This window comes from Scyliorhinus canicula, chromosome 28 (genome assembly GCF_902713615.1).
Source record: "Scyliorhinus canicula chromosome 28, sScyCan1.1, whole genome shotgun sequence".
Lineage (NCBI taxonomy): Eukaryota > Metazoa > Chordata > Chondrichthyes > Carcharhiniformes > Scyliorhinidae > Scyliorhinus > Scyliorhinus canicula.
The window spans coordinates 10,991,416-11,015,770 of NC_052173.1; the positions used below are offsets into that span (position 1 = coordinate 10,991,416).

The window sequence follows — 24,355 nt, forward strand, 5'->3', positions numbered from 1 at the left end:
CTGTGCCAATCCAGGAAAGGTGGTGAGTATTCCATCACATGTGCGGAGTCTGCACATTCTCCCTGTGTCTGCGTGGGTTTCCTCCGGGTGCTCTGGTTTCCTCCCACAGTCCAAAGATGTGCAGGTTGGGTGGATTGGCCATGATCAATTGCCCTTAGTGTCCAAAAGGTTAAGTGGGGGTAACTGGTTCATGGGGCTAGGGTGGAGGCGTGGGGTTTAAGTAGGGTGTTAATGGCCTCCTTCTGCACTGTAAATTCTATGAATCTAATGATCCCTTACTCAAGTCTTGTAGATTGCAGAAAACTAGCGGGAAGGCAAGGTGACTTTCAGCGCACACTCCCCTGTTCTTGCAATCATGGCGTTGAAACTCTCTCAAGCTGTCCCTCAAAGCGAGGACGGTTGCCACGAAGCCTGTGGCAAGAGTGTGCAGAGTCTATTAAAGACTCGAGCTTCTGTCTCAGGAGGTACAACATCTACGGCACAGCCAAGAGCTCTTCACTGCAGCCGGGATTCTCCGGCCAGAGTTCGCCTTGCCGCTGCTGCTAGTAAGAGTGGAGGATCTGGCACTCGGCCAAAGCTCCATTCACCACAGCAGCAACAGAAAATCCCACCGGAATGAACGAGATGGAGATTTCTGGCCTGTTTGGTATGACTGACAGTGAAGCTTCTGGTAAACGATGCTTGGGGTGGCCTTATGCTGGAAGTGGTCATCTGCTGACGCTTGGACAGCGCAATTTAGCCAACAGTCCAGACCTTGCGTCCAACTCTGGAGAGGGAATCGGTCACGGATGAAATAGCTGAAAATCATTGGGCGGAGAGAAATATTTTTTAATACCACTTTTTTCTTTGCTGCAACGTACAGCGCGCAGAGTGTTCAGAATCATAACCTTTCCAGAGTTGAGCCACAAAATTAGTAGGAGGAGGGGAAGCAAATTAGTCCCAACCACGCGGCACCACTAACTGCTCAAAATTGACAAATTATGGTTTGCGATGCCTGCAAGGATATTTGGCAGATTGTCGAAAACTCTTTGCAACCACAGTGTTCTTGTACAAAACTATTCAGAGGAAATTTGGCTATTTATGGGCTTGTATTGCAAACTGACGACAGCCACCAATACTGAAAAACTGATTTACATGCATGGGTGCACAGACCCATGAAAAACACAGCCTGTCCAGACTTGCTTCAGAAGGCTGGTGAGAGCTTGTCTTTAAATTAATTAATGGGATGTAGGCATCACTGGCTAGGCCAGCATTTATTGTCCATCCCTAATTGTCCTCGAGAAGGTGTTGGTGAGCTGCCTTCTTGAACCGCTGCAGTCCATGTGGTGTAGGTACACCCACTGTGCTGTTAGGGAGGGAGTTCCAGGATTTTGACCCAGCGACAGTGAAGGAACGGCCGATATATTTCCAAGTTAGGATGGAGAGTGAAACCTCCAGGTGGATGTTTCCATCCAACTACAGTGCTTGTCCTGGGTGATAGAGATTGTGGGTTTGGAAGGTGCTGTCGAAGGAGCCTTGGCAAGTTCCTGCAGTGCGTCTTGTAGAAACTGGTGCCACTGTGCATCAGTAACGGAGGGGTGCTAGACTGCTTTGTTCTCGATGGTGTTGAGCTCAGAGTGTTGTTAGAGTTGCACGCATCCAGGCAAGTGGAGAGCATTCCATCACACTCCTGACTTGTGCCTTGTAGATGGTGGACAGGTTTGTAGTTACAGTATTTATATGACTGGTCCAGTTTAGTCAGTCAGTGGTAACTCCCAGGATGCTTATAGTGGGAGATTCAGCAATGATAATGCGATTGAATGTCAAGGGGAGATGTTTAGATTCTCTCTTGTTGGAGATGGTCGGTTATTGTCTGGCAGCACTTCACTAATCAGCCCAAGCCCAAATGTTGTCCAGGTCTTGCTACATTGGACATGGACTGCTCCAGTATCTGAAGAGTTGCAAATGGTGCAATGCAGTCATTGGTGGACATCCCCACTTTGGACCTTGACGGAGCGAAGGTCATTGGTGAAGCAGCTGAAGATGGTTGCGCCTAGCACACTACTCTGAAGAACTCCTGCAGTGATGTCCTGGAACTTTTTTGTCCATGTTTGAAGACAAGTGACCCTGGTGGAGCTCAGTGTCACTGAGCAGGTAATTGCTGAGTAAGTGTCTCTTGATAGATGGCCCCTTCCAGCACTTTACTATGATCAAGAGCAGAATGATTGGGTTGGATTTGTCCTGCTGTTTTTTTTTAAATTAAAGACAGCACACACCTGGGCAATTTTCAACATTGCCAGGTAGCTGCCAGTGACAGCTACGGGCACAGCTAGTTCTGGAGCACACGTCCTCAGTGTGTTATGACACTCTGGGCGAGTGCACGGTCAATTCCAACCCCACAGACCCCTGTGTCCCAACAGAAGTGAATTAACCAATAATTTGTATAAAGTTTGTGAGATTGTTGATCCTTGACTGCTCCAATGACTTACAGGCACCAGATTGGCAAGTAAAACACAAAAACAAACGGTTTATTTACAACAAGAGACGAGGTTTTTAAAAATAAATTTAAAGTGCCCAATTCTTTTAATTAAGGGGCAATTTAACATGGCCAATCCACCTACCCTTTTTGTATTGTGGGGGTGAGATCCACGCAGACACGGGGAGAATGTGCAAATGCTACACGGACAGTGACTCAGGGCCGGGATCGAACCCGGGTCTTCGGCGCCGTGATACAAGACGAGAAGAGATAAACATGTAATGGCAATAATACTGTAGGACGATCTGCTAATCTAATTGCTCCTCCCCTTCACCGTCCCACCCTCTGCCCACAGACACACAAGACAGACACACAGTGGGGAAGGGAGGGATTAAAATAATGGGGGGGGGACGGACTAAATAGGGATGAGAGATGAGTATCTTGCTGCTGAAGGTTATAGCCTTTGTAGTCGGCTATGTTCTTCGGATGCGGACGTTGAAACCACCAGCTGGTTTGATCTTCTCATAGGTTTCATAGAATTTACAGTGCAGAAGGAGGCCATTCGGCCCATCGAGTCTGCACCGGCTCTTGGAAAGAGCACCCTACCCAAGCCCACACCTCCACCCCATCCCCCCATTCAAAACCAAGGCCAATTTTGGACACTAAGGGCAATTTAACATGGCCACTCCACCTAACCTACTCATCTTTGGACTGTGGGAGGAAACCGGAGCACCCGGAGGAAACCCACACAGACACGGGGAGAACGTGTAGACTCCGCACAGTGACCCAAGCCGGGAATCGAACCTGGGACCCTGGTGCTGTGAAGCAACAGTGCTAACCACTAAGTAACCATGCCGCCCATGTTGTAGCTGGAACATTCAGACTGGATTTTCATGTTGTGGGATCCTCTCTACAGAGAGGCACTTTAACTTGTGTTGACCTGAGCCTTACCACGAAGATGCACTTCAGGTCCGTTCTGTTGTCAACTTCAGCAGACTGACCAACAGCTTGTCTCAGTTAAACAGAATATCAGAACAGCTTTCATGCGACCTTCAGAGAGATCTGGTAACCTTACAGGAAGAAGAATTAGGAAAGTTCCCCCCAGTTCGGCTTCAGGCTTTAAATACTCACTAGCTGGATAGAGAGAAAACATTGGCTGCTCGGTTTACCTGGAGTGAGCTCCAGCTAAGATACGAGAGAGAGATCTCCACCTTTTCTGGGAGAGATATTTAACAGAATTCTGCTCAGCTCCCGAGTTCAGATCAAACTGAAACCCAAACAGAGAGTCACACAGCAAGGAGTCTTCCGGAACAATCCGCATTGAGGGTTTGCCAAGTCTTGGGATGTCCAGCCGATTGGCTGCTGGCCAAGTCCATCAAAATGTCATCACTGGACCAGTCCAAATAACCCATTGTTCAGGGGGATGTTCCTGGACCAGTCCAAATAGCACCTTATACTAGGGTTTGTTCTTGCTTAAAAATAAAGGCTGGGATACTATAGAAGCTAGCAGAACAGAGAGTAAAGAAATTACACAAGGAAAGCAAAGATTTAAACAGGGAAAGCAAGATTTAAACAGGGAAAGCAAGGTTTAAACATGAGGGTCATTACAAATGCTATTGCTGGAATACTGTCAGGGCCCATAGCCTTTGCAGTATCCAGTGCTTTTAGCCGTTTCTTGGTATCACGTGGAGCGCATCATATTGGCTACAAGACTGGCACCTGGGATTCTGGGTACCTCAAGAGGGAGGCCGAGATGGATCATCCATTTGGCATTTCTGGCTGAAGATTGTTGCAAATGCGTCAGCCTCGTCTTTTGCGCTGATGTGCCAGGCTCCCCACCACCGAGGTTGGGGATTTGTGGAGCCCCCTCCTCCAGCAAGTTGTTTAATTGTCCACCACCATTCACAACAAGATTCGGCAGGACTGCAGAGCTTAGATTGGATGCATCTGGATGGAGGGCATCCTCAATGTGAAGATCGAACTTTGTCTTCACAAGAACTGTAGAGTGGTCACTCCTGCCAATACTGTCATGGACAGATGTGTCTGCGACAGATAGGTTGGTGAGGATGAAAAAAAAAGTAGGTTTTTTCTTTGTTGATTCCCTCACCGTCTGCTATGGACCCAAGGCACAATTTAAAAGGAAATGAACCAGAATGCGTTTCGCCGGGTGTAGCGTTTCGCCGGGTGTATCCTGGCGCTGGCAGTGCAGAGAACAACCCCACTAGTAAACGGGACTCTGCGAGCAATGCCTGCCGAGGCCGCACTTAGTCCCGTTTCCTGCACTAATGAGCATTGTTGCTGGGTCAAAATCTATAGACCACCCCCCCCCCCCCCCCCCCCCACACACACACACACAATAAAGGGGGTCATTGAGCTCCCCACACCCCATCTCATAAGGGCAGGACACCTCCGGGCCCAATCTCTAGCATGGGCATGTCACCTGGGCACCCTGGCAGTATCGGGGGCACTTGGGTGACCCTGGCACTGCTAGGGTGCCTGGGTGCCACTGCCAGGGTGCAGAGCCCAAACACCCAGGGGCCCCCGATCGCCTGTAAGACACCGCCCTCCCCCCACACCAAGTGCCGGTACACCTGGTCCACGTTTGTGGAAACCAGTGCTACACGGCGCCCGCTTGGGGTCTCCGAGGCAAGGCCCTTGGGTCCCAGGCACTGGATACATCTGGTGTAGACATTCAAACGAGATTAACTGCTCATTTGGAATATGCAAATCTGGGTGCTGACCTCAATGGGCAGGATCCAGATCGCGACGCCTCACGAGATCTCCAGAGGCTGCCAGACTTCATGAGGTCCGGAGTCGATGTTGAGGACTCCCAACTCCATCCTGACGATATGCCCACCTCTGGTGGGTCTGTCCTGTCAGTAGGGATGGTGATGGTGGCGCCGGAGACAATGGGCAGGTTTCCCTGGTCTCGGCTGTTGCGAGTGCACGCTAGCGAAAACTCCATTCACTGTCAGCAGCACTGGAAAATCCCAGTCCCTAACAAGGACACATATAAAGAAGGGCTTTGCGGGGTCAACAGCGCTGGGTGTGCCATGCTGATCTCCAGTGGCTCGGTCGAGGGTGGGGGCTGTCTGGTTTCACTCCTCACTCCTTTTAGACTCTGCAGCAGTTTGGTACAACCGAGTGGCTTGCTAGGCCATTTCAGAGTTACGGCCGACCACATTGCTGTGGGTCTGGAGTCACATGTAGGCCAGACCGGGTAAAGAGGGCAGTCACACGTCTCACTATGCTGAAAGAAAAGTCTCCCCAAACAGTGAGACCCAAACTGTCAAATGCAGGTTACTTTGAAACGCTAACTTTTAATAATTAGCAGAGGGCGGGAAGATCAAGATTCATTACAATGATACCCCATGTCAATGATACATTTACTGCCACATGAATTGTGCTGCCTTGCTGCAGTATTTGGCAAACTCGAACAGGTCTGTTGTAAAGGTAGGTATTTAGGGCAGCACAGCGGCGCAGTGGGTTAGCACTGCAGCCTCACGGCGCTGAGGACCCAGGTTCGATCCCGGCCCTGGGTCACTGTCCATGTGGAGTTTGCACATTCTCCCTGTGTCTGCGTGGGTTTCACCCCCACAACCCAAAGATGTGCAAGTTGCTCGAGCTGAGAGATTGAAACCTGGGTTCAGAGTGAACAAGTTAAACCACTGTACCTCCTTAACTGTACCTCCACTTTGGCAGGAAGCACAGTTTATTATTTGAATGGTGACACACTGCAGAACTCTGCAGTAGAGAGAGGTTTGGGTGTTCTGGGATGTGAATCACAAAAGGTTAGTTCGCAGATACAGCAAGTGATTCGGAAGGCAACTGGAACGTTGCTGCACAACTGTACAGGGCTGCAGTTAGGCCACATCTGGAATATAGTGCACAGTTTTGGTCCCCTTACTGAAGAAAGGACACAACTGCATTGGATGCGGTTCAGAAAGGTTCACTGGACTGATTCCTGGGATGAAGGGGTTGTCTGATGGAAAAGGTGGAGTCTGTATCCATTGGAGTTTAGAGAATGAGGGGTGATCTTATTGAAACACAAAAAGATCCTGAGGGGACATATGGAGATGTTTCCCCTTGTGGGAGAGACTAGAACTGGGGACATCGTCTTAAATGTGAGGCCCCTAGTTTTTGAACGGAGGTAAGAATTATAGAATCCTTACAGTGCAGAAGGAGGCCATTTGACCCATCCGAGTCTGCACCGACCCTTTGAAAGGGAACTCCACCCTAGCCCACTCCCCCACCTAACCCAACCTACACATCCATGGACACGAAGGGGCAATTTATCATGGCCAATCCACCTAACCTGCACATGGGAGGAAAGTGGAGCACCTGGAGGAAAGCCACGCAGACACGAGGAGAATGTGCAAACTTCGCACCAACAGACAGACAGTCAGCCAAGGCCAGAATCAAACCCCGGTCCCTGGCACTGTGAGGCATCAGTGCCTAACCACCATGCCGATAATAACGAGAAACCTTTTCACTCTCAGAAGATCATTAATTTTTTAAAAAATATATAAATTTGAGTAGCACGGTAGCATGGTGGTTAGCATAAATGCTGCACAGCGCCAGGGTCCCAGGTTCGATTCCGGCTTGGGTCACTGTCTGTGTGGAGTCTGCACGTCCTCCCAGTGTGTGCGTGGGTTTCCTCCGGGTGCTCCGGTTTCCTCCCACAGTCCAAAGATGTGCGGGTTAGGTGGATTGGCCATGCTAAATTGCCCTTAGTGTCCTAAAAAATAAGGTTAATGGGGAGGTTGTTGGGTTACTGGAATAGGATGGATACGTTGGCTTGTAGGGTGATCATTGCTCGGCACAACATTGAGGGCCGAAGGGCCTGTTCTGTGCTGTACTGTTCTATGTACCCAATTCATTTTTTACAATTAAGGGGCAATTTAGCGTGGCCAATCCAATCCACTTGCCCTTGGGTTGTGGGGGTGAAACCCACACAAACACGGAGAGAATGTACAAACTCCACACGGACACTGACCCGGGGCCGGGATCGAACCTGGGCCCTTGGCACCGTGAGGCAGCAGTGCTAACCCACTGTACTGCCCCTAGGAGTCCAAGGGTTTTTGAGGTCAGATAGGACAGTGGAGTTGTGGCCACAACCAATCAGCCATGATCTTATTGAATGGCAGAGCAGAGCGATTGTGAAGTCAACAGCATAAAGTCTGAACTAGGAAGTACAAGTTAGAGTGCGTGAATTCAATGTCAAATCGGGTGAAAAATACTGGATTGAGAGAAAGAGGCCATAAGTACAAAAATACTGATTTAAAAAAATAATACTATTAAACCCCAAGGAAGAGACTCCACACTGAAAAAGTTTAACTTTCAGTGTCAGAGAGGTTGTCTGGCCATAACCGACACTCATCACCCCCTTAAAGAGTATTTTGACTTCAAAGTAAACTTTCTGTGGAAAGTTTCCTTTATATCTACAGTTTTTAAGAACCGGGATTCACACCATTCAATGTATGTGAATATTGAGCGAGACAACGAGATGCCATTTTCACAAAGCTAATGAGAGAGTAGCAAATCCCAGTCAGAAACATTTTTATTTCTGTGCACCTGCCCTCAATTGAAGCTGCTGGGACATTCGGCATCTGAATCACGGGAAATGCAATTAGCCTCACTGTCCTTTTGACAGCATTGTTGGGCCTTGTTCCTCCCACTGTTGCAAGTAAGAACTCCCACTCCCAAATCAAAGCATCAGTATAACGGTGCCTGGCCATGTCATGAATTCTGGAGCTATGCCAGAGTTAAGCAAAATAGAGTCAGATTCAACAAAGACATGAAAGCCCTGGACAATGATGGAAGACTATCCTCGGAAGCTGTCACGGGCAGGGTGCACAAAGCAGGAAGCACATTCGAAGCAGCAGCCCACAAGAGTTATACTGGCAGCAGCTTTGCACCACTGCTCAGAATCACTCAGTGCAAAGACACTTTAGCTACCCTTTACTCGATTGTGTAAAAGCTGGGAGGAGAACAAAACATGACCAGAGTGTGAAAGTACACAAGGTGGTGTTAACCTCAGCACCACAGTCTATGGAATGTGGGCTTTCTTTGTCCCCACAATCTCCCACACACTCGATTCCAGCCATTTTATAGTGGACAAGGATGAAGTATAGCTTAAAATAACCTTAGTGAACGCGTTTTAAAACAGCAAGCATAATTGTTCCGAGTCAATTGGAGGAATTAAAGATAAAGCACCACCACCCCAACAACCAATAACACTTGCACAGATACGATGTTGCCCCGAACACCTAATTTGACAGAGCCATTCGGATGTCCCTTGCCCAGTTTAACTATGCGTCAGTCTTGGTTCAGAGGCAGCGCCCGCTACTCAGTCACGTCGTCGTCGGGTCAAACCCCACTCCAGGGACTCAAAAAGTCTCGGTGGACACTCCAGACACTATATCAAAGTTCTGCCTGGCCTCCCAGGCGACATCCTGTTATGCTTTTCAACCAGCAGAGTTCTCCTGACACCCTGACTTGACATTTATAACCCAACCTGTATCATTAGAAAAATATGATGCGATTAGTTGCCTGACTGGGAGCTGGCTGTGCATAAATTGGCTACTGTGCTTTCCTGGTGACTACACTTCCAGGAGTAATTCTGTCAAGCTGTTAAGCTTTTTGAGGCATCCAGCAGCAGAGAAAGTTGGTATGGAAATGAGTGCTTTCTTGACCTTAATTTGTATGTAACCTCCCCCCCTCACGCCACCCCAAAGTATAAACCAGTAGGTTCACTCGCTCCAACTTGCACTGGGAAGTAACAGGACCCTAATGATACTTAACTACAGATGGTCACCTACACTTACACTGCACATTTGATTACTCTGCACATTTGATTACTCCACATCAGCCGCTGCGGAGGACCACTGCTGCGCTGAAGGGAATGGCTAACGGTCACCTTGACTAAAGAAAGAGTTGACAAGAATGCTTTCTTCTTTTCGGGGGGGGGGGGGGGGAAGGATGGGGGAAGGGCTGATACACAGACAAAACATTCACATACAGCACTTACCTTCCACAGAAATCTCACTCCATAGAAGAATATATAGAAATAAAATACCAGTCGCCACCTGTAAATACAAAACACTTGAAATCAGAAAATGGGAGGGGGTGGGCAGGGGAGGGAGGAGGTTATCCCCATCAAATCTAAAAGCTCAGTCGACCAATCTGGATTCCAATTGAAAAAGGTTTCGAAATAAGAGAAAATAATCAAACACTCTTTCCCCCCTCCCAAATCTATACCCATGTCTATTCTGGCTTCACATGAACAGCCCAGAATAACTATTTGGCCAGTTTGCTCCTCCCGTTAGTAAAGCCTGGCTTTAGTGTCTCTCAGAGCAGCCCTCCTGCATTCAATGACTCAATAAATGTAGGGCCATTGCTCACAAGCCACCCAGATCTTTTTTAAAAAGCTGCTTCTCAAACACTGGGGAAAAGAACTGAAGAGGAAAATAGTTACGTTTATTCTCCCAGTCACAGCGACCACATAGCTTTGTATACTGCCGGCCTTCCTTAACAAGAAGTCTGTGATTACAGAATTTATTGGAGCTTTTTAAAAAAAACAATAATCAGCCTTCAACCAATCACACAGCCACTGCCATTAACAAATTAAGTGAATATTAGGAGCCACTCACCAGCACCGCTCAGTGCTGCAATTACTTCTTGGTCAGGTTCTTTTGAAGTTTCCCTACACCAGCAATCTGCGGCACTCAAATGGTATCTATTACACATGGGCAATACACAATGAACACAGCTTTAACGGTCAACATAAGCGGGAGAGCCTACTTCACAAATGACTCGGGATCACATTAAATGCTTGGCACCTGCCAAATGTTCCTACTTGGAAGCTTTTTAGTGGAGTTATGAAACGTAGACATGTGTCACAGTTTGGAGCTTTCGACAATTTCAATTTCTTCGACAAGTCAATTTCAATGGGTCCAGAACGGCCAATCTTTTGTCAGCCATAAAGAAGAAGTGAAAAGTCATTTTCAGATAGTTCAATCCTCTGATCAGGTCAATGTTTTTTGTTGACAAGGAGCGGAATTAACAATCTCTGAAGCAAAAGCAAAATACTGCGGATCTATAAAATCAAAATAAAAAGAGTATTTTTGGTTTTCATTTTAAATCTTCATAACCTGTGGATTGTTGCCCTTTGCTATGGAGGAGAATTTAGGTCCTTTGCAATGCAGGAGTACTCTCGTTTCAGGATGCCAGTTCCTGTTTGTACAAAAATTAACTAAAGAATAAAAATGCCAAACCAGAAATTGCTGGCGATACACAGCAAGTTCATTAACATCTAGAGAAAATATACAAGAATATTTCAGCGTTGACCTTCCTCAAAAGGGATATACACCAGGATGTTATCCCTTAATCTTTATTAGTGTCACAAGTAGGCTTACATTAACACTGCAATGGTTTCGCCCCCACAACCCAAAAATGTGCAGAGTAGGTGGATTGGCCACACTAAATTGCCCCTTAATTGGAAAAAATAATTGGGCACTCTAAATTTAAAAAAAAAACACTGCAATGAAGTTACTGTGAAAAGCCCCTAGTCGCCACATTCCGGAGCCTGTTCGGGTCACAGAGGGAGAATTCAGAATGTCCAATTCACCTAACAGCACGTCTTTCGGGACTTGTGGGAGGAAACCGGAGCACCCGGAGGAAACCCACGCAGACATGGGGAGAACGTGCAGACTCCGCACAGAGAGTGACCCCAAGCGGGGATCGGACCCGGGACCCTAGCGCTATGAAGCAACAGTGCTAACCACTTGTGCTACCATGCCACCCATCTTCTCTCTTTCAAATACTGACTGAACTGCTGTTTACATTTCCAGTATTTGCAGACAATCCGAATCATTCATGGTAAATTTTAAGGATTAGTGCAAATGGCAAAGTCTCACACCAGTGTTGTGGAAGTTGGGAGGTGATCAGCAAAGCGAGTAGTTCGATTCTGCAGAGGCTCATTAGACATTTACTGAAATTAGCTTTTTGAAGACTGGAGTCTTTCGGAACCAAATGCAAATTGTTGGTATGTTTCAGGAGCAACAAATCTATTCCAGATTCTGCAAATGGATGCAACCTAGTGCACAGGGGTTAGCACTGCTGCCTTACAACGACAGTGAATGGGACCATAGTTAGTGTCATCCTCTTTTCCCATCTTGTCCCATCATCTTTTCCCTCTCCTCACAGACCCTCAACACAATACTAAGGAAGTGGAACATACTCTTGGACAGAGAATAAGACAAACTATTTTCCAGGAAAGGCTAGACCACTATCCCCATTTTGGATTAGTCTAGGATAAGCTCGGTCAAATAAAACACCACCAAAGAACTTATGCAGCATTTCAGAGCTGATGCAGCATTTCAGAGCTGGCCAAGATCTCAGAGATGCAGCTGGAGGTGAGCAAGTTCTCTTTTGGACAATGCATTATTTGAATGTGGAGCAAATGACGGTTTGAAATGGTTCTCCCAGTGAAAAGGTTCTCTCAGTTCCCAGTGTGTTATATACTCCACGATTTAGATATTTCCCTCCTCTTCTAAGCCAAGTGGAAAGCTCTCGGAAAGAATTTTATTTTAGACAAGGACCATTACAAGAAAATTAAATGTCATCTGCGTACAGCAGGGATTTGTTTTGTTATTCCTTGCTCACCTGTCAATTAAAAGGAAAGATTCTGGGCGAGTGGAGGGCTCCATTCAGAAAGCTTTGGACTGCCACAGAAAACACTGCGCCACAAACTCACTGAATTGGTTTCCTCTTGCCCGAGGGCGTTGAATTCTTCACTGCAGTAGAGCTCAGTGGGCGCCGGTACTTTGCCCATGTGGCCACAATGAAAGCCACTGATTTATGTGACGGAGCAGGGGGGGGGGGGGCAAATCCAGTTCCACTCTATTGCAATCAGGGCCATTGGTTCACAGTGACTGAGTAAATACATTCCCAATTTTTGTTACTTGGATCTCTAGGATTTCCACCGACATTTTGGAAATCAAACTGCCCAATTTTGTGCCTACCAATAAATCAGTGGCCATTGTTCACGTGCAAGGCAAGACAGCGGGCACCAGCCAGCTATCTGACTAGACAGGATTATGTACTCGATCCAAATCCCATAAGCGCGCAGACACACACTGTAACAAATGAAGAGTGGCGGCCTAGTTGGATTTATCTCTGCCCCAACCTGCAGCTACTACAGGACATTATGGGATCTGCACCACTACTCTTGACACAGATCAGGTAATGAATCCTGTGATCTTTACAGTCTGCATTTACAAACAAGGAACAGGGGTAGGTCACTGCAGCCTTCGAGTCTGCTCTGCCATCCAATCAGATCATGGCTGATTCGACTGTGGCCTCAACTCTACATTCCTGGGGCAGCACTGTGGCACAGTGGTTAGCACTGCGGCCTCACGGCACCGAGGTCACAGGTTCGATCCCAGCTTTGGGTCACTGTCCGTGTGGTGTTTGCACATTCTCCCCATGCTTGCGTGAGTTTCGCCCCCCACAACACAAAAGATGCGCAAGCTAGGTAGATTGGCCACACTAAAGTGCCCCTTAATTGGAAAAAAAATTAATTGGGTACTGTAAATTTTTTATTTTTTTTTAAAAACTCTATAAGTTCCTTCCTATTCCCTGCATCCTTTGTCTCCTTTCTCAATCTAACTCAGCGGGAAAAAATTCTCAGCTTATTTGTGGTGGGTTTTTCAGGCAGCTTCCTGCCGGTGAGTTCCCCACCGCTATTCAATGACATTTAAATCACTTTTTTGGGGCCCCGAGGAGCTTCTCACCAGTTTAGCCCACACTTCTTTTCTTAGGGTGGCATAGTGGTTAGCACTGCTGCCTCACGGCGCCGAGGTCCCAGGTTCGATCCCGGCTCTGGGTCACTGTCCGTGAGGAGTTTGCACATTCTCCCCGTGACTGCGTGGGTTTCACCCCCACAACCCAAAGATGTGCAGGTTAGGTGGATTGGCCACGCTAAATTGCCCCTTAATTGGAAAAAAAATGAATTGGGTACTCTGAATTTAAAAACATCAAAAAAAGTCATCACTGACCAGGGAGCTGAACTCAAGAGATTGGGCCGCAATTTAAAAGGGTACCCCAATCTCTAAGTGAGCTTGTGGGTCCCCCCCACCCATGGGAAATGCCCCCCCCCCCACACACGGACACTACCCCATACACGTGGACACGACACCCCACTATGGGGACCCTGGGGATCCCCCTGCAACCACCCCTCCCCACACCCCCCCAAACCTCCCAGAGGCCCCTACTTTCCTGCTATCCACATCCCCTCACCCCCCCCCCCCTCCTTTCATGGGCATGGCCCCCCTCATCTCATGAGCCTTGGCAGTGCCAGCCTGGTCCCCAGGCTCCCTTGCACTGCCACCTGGGTAGTGCTCCTGCCAGTTTGGCAGTGCCACGGTGCCAGCTGGGAAGTGCTCAGTTGCCAGTGTTCCAGGTGGCCACCCTGCACTATCCCTGGCCACCCAGGGGCCTCTGATGGCCTGGGAGACCCCCTCTGGGTGCCGTTCCGCCTGATCCACGTTTGTGTGGACAAATGCTGAATGGCGCCTGGCTGCGGCCTTGCTGTTGAAGCCAGTAGATTCCGGTTAGGTTCGCCAAAGTCATTTGGCTCCGCTCCTTTTGGGTTGCTTCTGATTCCGATGCCTCGCGGGTGGATCCCGCGAGCTGTGATAACTGCTGGGAAACCTGTGTGAGGTCTCTCCCGGTATCCATTGGCTGCAACGCGCTCGACCGAGAGTGCAACGCGGCCGATGGATCGCGCCCCTAGTCTCTCCTATAAGGGGAAACCTCCTATCAACATCCACCTTGTCAAGTCCCCTCAGGATCTTATGTTTCAATAAGATCACCTCTCAATCTTCTGAACTCCAATGGATTCCGACGGATACAGGCCCAGCCTATCTAACCTTTCCCAAGGTAAACCCTTCATCCCAGCAATCAGTCGAGTCAACCTTCTCCAAACTGTTTCAAATGGAATTGTCTCCAAAGTAAGGGGAGCAAAACCAGATGTGGTCTCACCAAGGCCCTGTACAAGTGTCACAATCCTGGCCATAAAACACTAATTTGTCTTCCTAATCTGCTGTACCTGCAGACTAACATTGTGACTGATACACTGTCACCCAGATCACTCTGTAGATACATAGAACATACAGTGCAGAAGGAGGCCATTCAGCCCATCGAGTCGGCACCGCCCCACTTAAGCCCTCACTTCCACCCTAACCCCGTTACCCAATAACCCCTCCTAACCTTTTTTGGACACTAAGGGCAATTTATCGTGGCCAATCCACCTAACCTGCACATCTTTGGACTGTGGGGGGAAACCGGAGCACCCGGAGGAAACCCACGCAGATACAGGGGGAATGTGAGACTCCGCACAGACAGTGACCCAGCCGGGAATCGAACCTGGGACCCTGGCACTGTGAAGCCACAGTGCTAACCACTTGTGCTACCGTGGTACCCAGTGTACTAGAGAGAGTCCCACAATCTCACCCAATTTAAAAAAAATTTGTTCCACAATTGGAGAGTTTTATCCCCAAGTCGTCGGAATTGCCATGTCATAAGACCATAAACCCATAAGACATAGGAGCAGAATTAGGCCACTCGGCCTATCGAGTCTACTCCGCCATTCAATCATGGCTGATATTTTTCTCATCCCCATTCTCCTGCTTTCTCCCCATAACCCCTAATCCCCTTATTGATCAAAAACATATCTATCTCTATCTTAAAGCCACTCAGTGATTTGGCCTCCACAGCCTTCCTCGGCAAAGAGTTCCATAGATTCACCACCCTCTGGCTGAAGAAATTCCTCCTCATCTGTTTTAAAGGATCGTCCCTTTATTCTGAGGTTGTGTCCTCTGCTTCTAGTTTTTCCTAAAAGTGGAAACATCCTCTCCACTTCCACTCTATCCAGGCCTCGCAGTATCCTGTAAGTTTCAATAAGATCCCTTCTAATCCTTCTAAACTCCAACGAGTACAGACCCAGAGTCCTCAAATGTTCCGCATACGACAAACTCTTCATTCCAGGGATCATTCTTGTGAACTTCCTCTGAACCCTTTCCAAGGCCAGCACATCCTTCCTTAGATACAGGGCCCAAAACCGCTCACCATACTCCAAATGGGGTCTGACCAGAGCCTTATATAGCCTAAGTACATCCCTGGTCTTGTATTCTAGCCCTCTCGACAGGAATGCCAACATTGCATTTGCCTTCCTAACTGCCGACTGAACCTGCACTTTAACCTTAAGAGAATCGCGAACAAGGACTCCCAAGTCCCTTTGTGCTTCCGATTTCCAAAGCATCTTCCCATTAGAAAATAGTCTATGTCTCCATTTCTCCTTCCAAGGTGCATAACCTCACACTTTTCCACATTGTATTCCATCTGCCACTTCATTGCCCACTGTCCGAGCTTGTCCAAGTCCTTCTGCAGCCCCCTTGCTTCCTCAATATTACCTATTCCACTACAGGTCTTTGTATCATCTGCAAACTTAGCAACAGTGCCTTCAGTTCCTTCTTCCAGATCATTAATGTATATTGTGAAAAGTTGTGGTCCCAGCACAGACCCCTGAGTCACACCACTAGTCACCGGCTGCCATCCTGAAAAAGACCCCTTTATCCCCACTCTCTGCCTTCTGCCAGTTAGCCAATCCTCTATCCATGACAGGATCTTACCCTGAACACCATGGGCCCTTAACTTAATGTCAATGTCATCACTGCCCTCATTAAATCAATGGACTCAGATATAAAATTACAGAACAGCTAGAATGCTCGACTCTCAACGTTCAAGAGAGACCAAACAACATTTCCAGGGACAGAAACAGAAAGTGCTGAAAATACTGAAGCAGGTGCGAAAGCATCTGTTGGGAGTGTTAATATTGAGTCTGTATGACTCTTCCTTGAAAGGGCGGGCTGAAGAGAAGTCATACTGGACTCGAAACACAACTTTGTTGCTATCTCCACAGATGCTGCCAGACCTGCTGAGTTTTTAAATGTCAAACCTCCAGCATCTGCAGAATTTTGATTTTATACCCATTTCCAGAGACTATACTTGCAGGCAGCAATATGAAATTACTGAACAGGAGGTACATCAGTCAGTTTGTGATTTGTAACATTCATTTCTCGCTGCCGGAGGAGGTGGTGGAAGCAGGGGCGATAGTGACGTTTAAGGGGCATCTTGACAATTACATGAATAGGACGGGAATAGAGGGATACGCACCCCAGAAGTGTGTTTTAGTTTAGACAGGCAGCATGGTCGGCGCAGGCTTGGAGGGTGAAGGGCCTGTTCCTGTGCTGTACTTCTCTTTTGTTCTTTGTTTGTTTATTACAGTCAAAGACTTTCCCCAGAGTGCTGCATTTCCTCTTCCTTGCAGCCAGCCATGAGACGTAGCTCGGTAATAATCACGGGTTTGCCCATACCCGTCCTGAAGCTCAAGAGGCCAGGATTTCCCAGTCGTGCCCATGGTGGGCAGAGTCATGGACAGGACCAGAAAATCCCACCCAGGGTCTTTATCATTTCCTCTCCATACCCAGGCAATGGGAGGATACAAGTCACCGGATTTTACTCGGGGTGGGGACAATCTGCTTCCAGATGTCAGCACTTTTTATTTTTAAAAAATTGTGGAGCTTTTCACACAAAGTTACTAGGTTTTATTATACCGATCAATTGGACCGTAGTAAACACAAACAGTGCCTACACTATTGTTGGTCGCTCTTCTAAACATAAGCTGGTGAAAAATGACATACAGATGGTGATTTATTCAGATAGGAAGCACAGGACTAAACTAAATTGCTTGAGTTTTTCAAGGGGGTTCAATCACACAAATCTTTAAAGATGGCAAAGACAAGCGGAGAAGGCTTTTTAAAAAAAATTAATTTAGAGTACCCAATTAATATTTTCCAATTAAGGGGCAATGTAGCGTGGCCAATTCACCTACCCTGCACATAAGAACACAAGAACTAGGAGCAGGAGTCGGCCATCTGGCCCCTCGAGCCTGCTCCGCTATTCAATGAGATCATGGCTGATCTTTTGTGGACTCAGCTCCACTTTCCGGCCCGAACACCATAACCCTTAATCTCTTTATTCTTCAAAAAAAAACTATCTATCTTTACCTTAAAAATATTTAATGAAGGAGCCTCAACTGCTTCACTGGGCAAGGAATTCCATAGATTCACAACCCTTTGGGTGAAGAAGTTCCTCCTAAACTCAGTCCTAAATCTACTTCCCCTTATTTTGAGGCTATGTCCCCTAGTTCTGCTTTCACCCGCCTGTGGAAACAACCTGCCCGCATCTATCCTATCTATTCCCTTCATAATTTTAAATGTTTCTATAAGATCCCCCCTCATCCTTCTAAATTCCAACGAGTACAGTCCCAGTCTACTCAACCTCTCCTCACAATCCAACTCCTTCAGCTCTGGGATTAACCTAGTGAATCTCCTCTGCAAACCCTCCAGTACCAGTACGCCCTTTCTCAAGTAAGGAGACCAAAACTGAACACAATACTCCAGGTGTGGCCGCACTAACACCTTATACAATTGCAACATAACCTCCCTAGTCTTAAACTCCATCCCTCTAGCAATGAAGGACAAAATTCCATTTGCCTTCTTAATCACCTGTAAACCAACATCTTTGGGTTGTGGGGGCAAAACCCACGCAAACACGGGGAGAATGTGCAAACTCCACACGGACAGTGACCCAGAGCCGGGATCAAACCTGCGACCTCGGCACCGTGAGGCTGCAGTGCTACCCACTGCGCCACCGTGCTGCCAGGCTTTTCTTTTTAGAGGGAGAGAGATACAAAATTCAGGGAGGGTTTTGAGCGAACAAGTCCAGGAGAAACTTGGGTAAACAGAGTGCAAAGATTTAATGGTCATTGGCACACATGCCAAGAGGCAACATGAAATTATTTTCTTTTCAATAAACACAGCAAGTTATGATCCAAAACTGTCCAGCCTGAAAGGTAGGCGGAAGCAGATTCAATAGTACCTTTCAAATGGGTAACCATATACAGGGCTACAGAGAAAGACAAGAGGAACAAGGCTAATTGGATGGCTCTTTCAAAAAGAGCCGAAACAGACATTTTGGGTAGAATGGCTTCCGAGAAGTTGTATGTAAATAATTTTTTTAATTTTAATTAAATTTAGAGTACCCAATTCATTTATTCCAATTAAGGGGCAATTTAGCATGGCCAATCCACCTACCCTGCACATTTTTGGGTTGTGGGGGCGAAACCCACGCAGACACGGGGAGAATGTGCAAACTCCACACGGACAGTGACCCAGAGCCGGGATCGAACCTGGGACCTCGGCGCCGTGAGGCCGCAGGGCTAACCACTGCGCCTCCGTCCTGCTCGTATGTAAATAATTTTAACCCAAACTAAAGGGACAAAACTAATATTGGTCAGTAAGAAATTGCTCCAAAAGTCACTTGTGCTATGAAATATAGGCAAAGCCACTCCTTCACAAGAAAACAGGCAAATTGCAGTGTGCTATGCAGAAGTTTGAATTTGGCGCTGGTGGGTTACAGAAGTCTTGCAGAAGCAGCAAGTCTTCATTTCCCCCGAAAACAATAAGCCAACTGTAAAAGCTGATCGTAATACTGTTGTCATTCATGCTCTGCCGCCGCTGCCCTAGTCTCATCCGCCATTGCTGCCCATGCTTGCCGCCGCTGCCCTAGTCTCGTCCGCGATTGTGGCTGCTCTAAACTCAGCCGCCATTGCTGTTCATGCTCTGCCGCCGCTGCCCTAGGCTTGTCCAACATTGGCACCGGTGCCCTGCTGCCATTCTTGTTGCCACAGTCAATATCACTGCCATTTGTGTCATTGCCTCTTCTCATGTTTGGTTGGTTGATCAGATTTGACGGTGCGTTCGAAAGAAACAATGAAATGCCCAGCAGGACCACTGCCAATGACCAGGAACTGCATTTTCATTTGTTCCTTGGTCATTATGGCCCTTGGGGGCTGAAGCTGGAAATTGATTCCTAAACTCCAACAACAAACCCAGGATCCAACATGAAGAAAATTGATTTTCACTTATTCAGTCACCGTAAACCAGTGGCCCCAACAATTTCTACATGTAATAGATGTAGTGGAAAATTATTTTATTTAGAAAGCAACAAAGAAAAAAAATGCAAAATACATGTGCATCACAAGCAACCCAACACCATCCGTTATTCTTAAAGAAATCTTGGAAACAACCTGGCTAAAGGAAGGAATATCCGGGAGGAAAATACCATAACAGTTACATCTTTATCCTTCAATTAATAGTTTTCCTTTTACAAAAACTACAGTTTAGACTTCCCCAGGTGGACATGGTGAAGGAAATCAGGATTAACAAATGGTCCAGATTTTTCATTCCCAACAGAAGAAGTGACAACTGGTACAAATATTTTCAACCTAATTAATTTTTGGGAGAAGGGAGGGGATAAGGAATTTGCACAAAGTTTATGCTTTGCAGTTGCCAAAGACGTTGACCATTTTTTAGAAACGCACAGTTGCCTAGCCAGGAACTGATGCTGCAGTTATAACGTGATTACACCATTGACCAGGCACAATTGGAGGTGTAACATTTTTTAAAAAAAATAGGCGTACATGCTCTCACAGAATTTGGTGAGGGTGCTGGGTTTATCTTGATTCCTTCGATGTCGAAACCAACGCTGAATTTTGCGAACATCCCAGTCGAGCTGCTTGGACAGGCCTTCAAGTCTTTTCTCATCAGGAGACTGAGAACGAAAGAGAATCCGTTATTAACTTGCATTTATGGTTTCCAGAAACAACTCCAGCAAAAACTGGCAAAATTTAAAAACATGGGATCTGGCATGTCTATGGGGTTGGAGGATGGAAGAGGGAGGGACAGAAGTCAAACTCAAGGCCGACAAATGTGGGCGGTGGTTCTTTCTCCAAGCACCTCTAACCTTCATCTTTAAAATGTACCGAGTTTATTAAATATTCAAATCCGGTTAAAGTTACTTATGATTGTAGGGTTCAAACTTTAGACTGCAGATTACTAGCCTATACTGACCATCACCACCGCAGACACACACTTCATGGAAAGGCCAGTAAATAGAAGAAAAATACTCTGCATTGTTACCCAAAAAGACTGAGCGAAACTGTTTTTTGTTTATTCTTTCACGGGAAGCGGTCATTGCTGACAAGGCTAGAACTATTTGTTGCCCATCCCTAATTGCACTTGAACAGAGCACCTTGCTCGGCCATTTCAGAGGGCAATAAAGAGTCATTGCTGTGGGTCTGGAGTCACGTGTAGGCCAGATACCTTCGCTAAAGGGCATTAGTGCACCAGATAGATTTTTTACGACAATCGATGACAGTTCCACGGGCACCATTACAGAGGTTAGCTTCATATTCCAGATTTTATTAATCGATTTTAAATTCCACCAGCTGCCGAGGTGGGATTTGAAACCGTGCCCCCAGAGCATAAGCCTGGGCCTCTGGATTACGAGTCTAGTGACAATACCACTGTCGCCCTCTGTTTACATAGATTGCCACACAGACCTAGCCACCCTCCCAGAGTAAGGAAATAAAAGGGGAACTAAGGCGGTCAAAGGGATACAGGAGTACATTTTACTGTAATATTTCACCACATTTGTTACATATTACTCATTTTGGAAATTAACAGGAAATATCATTAATTCAGCAAACTGTGTGAAAATGTTTTTCCACTTGTTGCCATTGCTGTTCTGCAGCTCCATCTTTTTAGTCTTCCACCTTTGTTGGTCTTCATTTGTACAGTTCTTTTCACTTCTGCATGCTTTTCCATTGGATTCTTGTTCGCTTTCATCCCTTCGGTCAACCATAGCTATTTCTCTTGGTACGTTCTTGTCCCATAAGGGTATATATTGGACCTATATTGAGCTACATTCTCTTCCGAACACCCATAGAACATAGAACAGTACAGCACAGAACAGGCCCTTCGGCCCTCAATGTTGTGCCGAGCCATGATCACCCTACTCAAACCCACATATCCACCCTATACCCGTAACCCAACACCCCCCCCCCACCTTACTTTTTTTATTAGGACACTACGGGCAATTTAGCATGGCCAATCCACCTAACCCGCACATCTTTGGACTGTGGGAGGAAACCGGAGCACCCGGAGGAAACCCACGCACACACGGGGAGGACGTGCAGACTCCACACAGACAGTGACCCAGCCGGGAATCGAACCTGGGACCCTGGAGCTGTGAAGCATTTATGCTAACCACCATGCTACCCGACTGCAGATGTGCCCAATAATAGCTTTGACTCAGGTGATGTTGTCCATTGTGTCTCATCCCATTCCAGTTAGCTGTACCAAAATTCGATTCCGGCTTGGGTCACTGTCTGTGCGGAGTCTGCACATCCTCCCAGTGTCTGCGGGGGGTTCCTCCGGGTGCTCCGGTTTCCTCCCACAGTCCAAAGATGCGCAGGTTAGGTGGATCGGCCATGAGAAATTTCCCTTAGTGTCCAAAATTGCCCTTAGTGTTGGGTGGGGTTACTGGGTTATGGGGATAGGGTGGAGGTGTTAATCTTGGGTAGGGTGCTCTTTCCAGGAGCCGGTGCAGACTCGATGAGCCAAATGGCCTTCTGCACTGTAAATTCTATGAAAAAAAAAAAAAATCCAGCATCTAAGTAACTGCGATATGCTTCTACTTTTCAAACCCATCCCGAGGTTAATCGTATTAAGATCACTTCGATAAATGCTTCTTTACTATGGTCATTAAAAAAAAAGAGAGAGTGGGGCAGCACGGTAGCGCAGTGGGTTAGCCCTGCTGCTTCACGGCGCCGAGGTCCCAGGTTCAATCCCGGCTCTGGGTCACTATCTGTGTGGAGTTTGCACATTCTCCCCGTGTCTGCGTGGGTTTCACCCCCACAACCCAAAGATGTGCAGGCTAGGTGAATTGGCCACACTAAATTGCCCCTTAATTGGAAAAAATGAATTGGGTACTCTATAAGTATGGGTACTTTATAAAAACAAAAAAAAGAGAGCACATTTGGCTGGCATGATCGAGATGGACCAAGAGTTGTGGCAAACAGGAAGAATAATTCTTCAATATTACCTCATCCCCATAATGGATTTGTGTAGTATATTGCAAGACAAGCATAGTTCAACAGTGACTGCCTGGTGCAAATCCACATCAGAAGAGGCTGGGATTTACACATTTGAGAAATTAGGGGCTGTTGTAACTTCTAATGTTGCTTTGGAGGAAGTTTGAGCAATCAGAAAGATTGCTGTGTCTGCACGATGACATAGTGGTTAGCACTGCTGCCTCACAGCACCAGGGACCCGGGTTTGATTCCAGCCTCAGGTGACCGCGTGAAGTTTGCACGTTCTCCCCATGTCTGCGTGCGTTTCCTCTGGGTGCTTTGGATTGCTCCCACAGTCCAAAGATGTGCAGGTTAGGTGGACTGGCCATGATCAATGCTTGGAGCTACAGTGTGGGCCTAGGTAGGGTATTCTTTCGGAGGGGTGGTGCAGACTCGATGGGCCGAATGGCCTCCTTCTGCACCAGGGATTCTATTCGATCCACATTCAGGTACACAATGAGTCAGCATTAAATGTAATTGAAAATAATGACACTGCAAGGCATGTTTGGGGAAAATGGGGGAATTCAACTCTAACAAAAAGAGGACTGGTGTGATTACAAACAGATTATGGGCGGGATTCTCCGGCCATTTCTGCCCGGCGACCGGAGAATCCCGCCCGAGGTCAATGGACTTCTCCACTGTCCGCATCTCGCCCTTGGCATTCTTGCGGCGGGCACGGCGGAAGAATCCAGCCCAATACATTTGACTGGGAATGAACCAATGTTGTCCACAAGATCCCAGTCCTACTGACTATTCCAAATTTAATCAGATTCTGGATACATTGCGGGCAGCACGGTAGCATAGTGGTTAGCATAATTGCTTCACAGCTCCAGGGTCCTAGGTTCAATTCCCGGCTGGGTCACTGTCTGTGCGGAGTCTGCACGTTCTCCCAGTGTCTGCGTGAGTTTCCTCCGGGTGCTCCGGTTTCCTCCCACAGTCCAAAGATGTGCAGGTTAGGTGGATTGGCCATGCTAAATTGCCCTTAGTGTCCAAAATTGCCCTGAGTGTTGGGTGGGGTTACTGGGTTGTGGGGATAGGGTGGAGGTGTGGGCGCTCTTTCAAAAAAGAGCCGGTGCAGACTCGATGGGCCGAATGGCCTCCTTCAGCACTGTAAATTCAATAACCAAGAACAAGAGCGCATTGAGAATTACATTTGTGAAGGGAAGCAGTTGCCAAGAGAGACTGGCAGATTATATTAGAGTTTTAAAAACTCTCGTCATTGTGGACATGACGCAAGCTTAGAAGTCAACCGTAGACACCCATTCGTCAGACCACAAGACATAGGAGCAGGATTAGGCCATTCGGCCCATCAAGTCTGCTCCACCATTATTTTTCACATCCCCATTCTCCTCATAACCCCCGATCCCCTTATTAATCAAGAACCTATCTATCTCTGTCTCAAGAGTGACTACAACTCAAATTTGGCTGTGACGTTCTTGGGCCATCGAGGTGTTCAACGGTGCTTATGTACACACACGAGAAACAATTTCTTTCTGCCCGCTGGCTCAGCCCTGAAACTTCAAAACTTTTAATTCTAATTGTTGTGTTGACTTCCAAGCGTGGCTTTGCTCCACCCCACCATCTCTTGTAACCATCCTCCACCCAACAACACATTCTCTTCAAATGATTCCTCTCTTCCCTCACGCCACCATCGAGGGCTGCAGGGAGATTGGAGGAGTGGAGTTTTGGATAACTCCACCAGAGAACAGGCACAGACAGGAGGGACTAAATGCACTCCCTTCTATTCCTACATGAAAAAAAAGTTGCAAGACATTAAACAGAAAGCAAAACCAAAAAAA

At 47.2% G+C, this 24,355-nt stretch overlaps 1 protein-coding gene across 2 annotated transcripts in view; it reads right to left on the minus strand.

Moving 5' to 3' along the window:
* cers5 (ceramide synthase 5) overlaps positions 1-24,355 on the minus strand; it is a 100,100-nt gene that overhangs the window by 41,604 nt on the left and 34,141 nt on the right. For both annotated transcript variants that reach the window (XM_038786604.1, XM_038786603.1), the window contains exons 3-4: positions 20,064-20,194; positions 9,486-9,543 (exon numbers count right to left, since the gene is read on the minus strand). In XM_038786604.1, the coding sequence (XP_038642532.1) occupies positions 9,486-9,543; positions 20,064-20,194 (189 nt within the window). The remainder of the gene's footprint in view (positions 1-9,485; positions 9,544-20,063; positions 20,195-24,355) is intronic.